Below are 2,863 nucleotides of genomic sequence, written 5' to 3' on the forward strand. Positions count from 1 at the left end.
TGTTCAATCTTCAGCATGAGGCCATCATCGTTGTTATTGATCATGCTAATAAAATCATCGATTTTTTTGTCATTCTTCCAAATTACAAAGACATCGTCAACGTATCTTTTAAAGTAAACAATGTCATTTAAGAATACAGAAAGAGCGCTTTTTTCCAATCTTCTTAATACAAGCTCACACAACAGTCCCGACATGGGACTTCCCATAGGGACTCCTCTTTTTTGTCTATATTGATGGCCGTTAAAGGTGAAAAACGATTCATAACAAATAAGGTTAGCTATTTCTGTTAATTCATTATTGTAACATGCCAATTCTGGGTTCTTGCTGCGCATGAAATCTAAAAGTGCTAACCTGCATGATTCAATTTTTATAGACGGGTATAAACTCTCATAGTCCATCACAGTTCCAATTTCATTATCCATTAAAATTATATCTTGTATTTCATTAACAACCTCCTTTGGATCCTGTTCAAACTCATGGGAAACATCAATTCAAGAAATAGAAAGGGGGCTATCTGGGCTAGATTTGTTAGATAAAGAATACCTCCGATAGAAAACCGTCATAAAAGACCAGACGTCTTGGAAGAAAAGATGTGATGCCGGCAAATACATCAAATTTACTAAAGGTTGGCTTAGAAAAAATGATTTAGTTACAACAAGAGCTGACAAAAGCAAAACCTTGGTTATCATGAAAAGGCAGACATATAATAACGCATTGGAGGATTATATTAAGAAAACCGAATGCGAGAGAGTTGAAACAAAAATTATCGACAGCATCGACAGAAGGGTTAAGAAACTTGAGAAAACTAAGCTCACTAATGCATTACCTTTCCTCAAAAATTGTCGTAATCCCAGACCAAGTATGCCGAGGTTGTTTGCTTTTGCCAAGACCCATAAAGAGGGTAAAGAAATGAGACCTAGAGTTGAAAGATGCAGAGGACCAACGTTTATTCTTGAAAAAAAATTACATAAGTTTTTCACCTCGCACATCGAGAGTAATGTACATGTAGCACAGGATCCAAAGGAGGTTGTTAATGAAATACAAGATATAATTTTAATGGATAATGAAATTGGAACTGTGATGGACTATGAGAGTTTATACCCGTCTATAAAAATTGAATCATGCAGGTTAGCACTTTTAGATTTCATGCGCAGCAAGAACCCAGAATTGGCATGTTACAATAATGAATTAACAGAAATAGCTAACCTTATTTGTTATGAATCGTTTTTCACCTTTAACGGCCATCAATATAGACAAAAAAGAGGAGTCCCTATGGGAAGTCCCATGTCGGGACTGTTGTGTGAGCTTGTATTAAGAAGATTGGAAAAAAGCGCTCTTTCTGTATTCTTAAATGACATTGTTTACTTTAAAAGATACGTTGACGATGTCTTTGTAATTTGGAAGAATGACAAAAAAATCGATGATTTTATTAGCATGATCAATAACAACGATGATGGCCTCATGCTGAAGATTGAACAAAAAAATGCTTCACAGATACATTTTTTGGATATTGACGTTGAGTTCAAAGAAGGGCACTTGGCCACTAAGGTATACGTAAAACCGACGCATAGCCCTCTGTACATTCCGTCCCACTCTAATGATCCTTACCAGTACAAAGTGGCTGCCTTCCGTGCCCTTATCCAAAGGGCCTTTCTCTATTGCAGTAGTGTGTTGGATAGGCAACAGGAAATTAATAGAGTATTAAATATTGCCAGATCGCTAGGGTACAGGAGAGATATGATAATAACATTGGTAAAAAAATACAAAGTAAACAAAACTAAGGCTCAAAAATGCGATTTCGGCAAAATTACAAAATTCACGTATGATAAAAAGAGAAAAGACATCATGAAGGAAATCGCGGTCCGCAAAAAATCCAAGTTAATTTTCAAGNGTAGGGTATGCCATGAGAAACGCACACTAATAAGGGATTTTTCGAAATTCCCCCTCGGGGGAGAGGGAGAGGATTTAGTTTTCATCGAGTACTTAGGTGTATTAAATTAATAACATTTCAGACATTGTTATAAATATTTTTATCTATTTCGATTTTCCAAATGTTCGAACCGTTTTAAATTCGAATTTGTTATTGCATATTGGTTCGATTATAGAACGATTGTAAACGTTCCAGAAAATTGATCAAATTGAAAATAGTTTGTTTGATTCTCAGCAATTCTCATCATTCTCGGCGGTAGGTGTTAAATAACAATTACTATGGTTGTTGAAATACTAAATATAAATGGGATTTGCTTGCAAAATCCACGCGGGCGAAGTCGCGGGTAACATCTAGTTTTTCATAAGTTATTTATTAAACTTGTTTACATTTAAATTTTGTATTTAGAATTCTTCCACAGTTAAAATTTAAATGGAATGTTCTATTTGTGGAACAGTCTCTAAACACGGTTTTAAGAAACCTGATGATGGCCTAGAGGAGTAGACTGAAAACGTTAGTAATTAAAATAATTCTCTCTCAGCAAATGCATTGAGGGTCGTAAATTCGAAATTCCTATCGGATATTGAAACCGAAATTTAATTCTTATGTATTTGCAAGTGGTGAGCGTATTATATTCGAAAACAACACTTAATTGAACAAAGGAAAAAAAATATTCTTCCTTTCTTCAATTAAGTGTTATTTCGTACCAAAAGAAAAACGATCCGTTCAACATTCATTTCAAATACAGTATAATTCGTCTTCCCACACGTAGGATATTACAACTATAGGCTCATTAAATAAATAGAAGTATACACTACGAAAATCGAGTGAATAAAATGTAGCCTGTACTTTATGAACATCTAGATTTGAATTTAAACTACCGCTGAGAATGATGGTTAAAAAAACTGAGAAAACTACTTCTTGGGAAACTGTCTG

General features: G+C 34.6%; 1 protein-coding gene across 1 annotated transcript; it reads left to right on the forward strand.

Annotated features, from left to right (window-relative positions):
* The first annotated feature begins 687 nt into the window (after nt 1-687).
* Nucleotides 688-2,423, forward strand: LOC111627922. Its single transcript, XM_023371603.1, has 2 exons — nt 688-1,752; nt 2,349-2,423. The coding sequence occupies exons 1-2, from the start codon at nt 688-690 to the stop codon at nt 2,421-2,423; spliced, it is 1,140 nt and encodes a 379-aa protein (XP_023227371.1).
* Nucleotides 2,424-2,863: the final 440 nt, after the last annotated feature.

Source organism: Centruroides sculpturatus, unplaced genomic scaffold (genome assembly GCF_000671375.1).
Source record: "Centruroides sculpturatus isolate CEXI.00-Female unplaced genomic scaffold, Cexi_2.0 scaffold230, whole genome shotgun sequence".
Classification (NCBI taxonomy): Eukaryota; Metazoa; Arthropoda; class Arachnida; order Scorpiones; family Buthidae; genus Centruroides; species Centruroides sculpturatus.

Excerpts from the sequence above, each read along its gene's own strand:
- LOC111627922 (XM_023371603.1), top strand. The coding sequence starts at position 688 with ATGAAAAGGCAGACATATAATAACGCATTGGAGGATTATATTAAGAAA. Across the intron at positions 1,753-2,348 it reads GAGATATGATAATAACATTG|TTAAAATTTAAATGGAATGT; the intron begins GTAAAAAAATAC and ends ATTCTTCCACAG.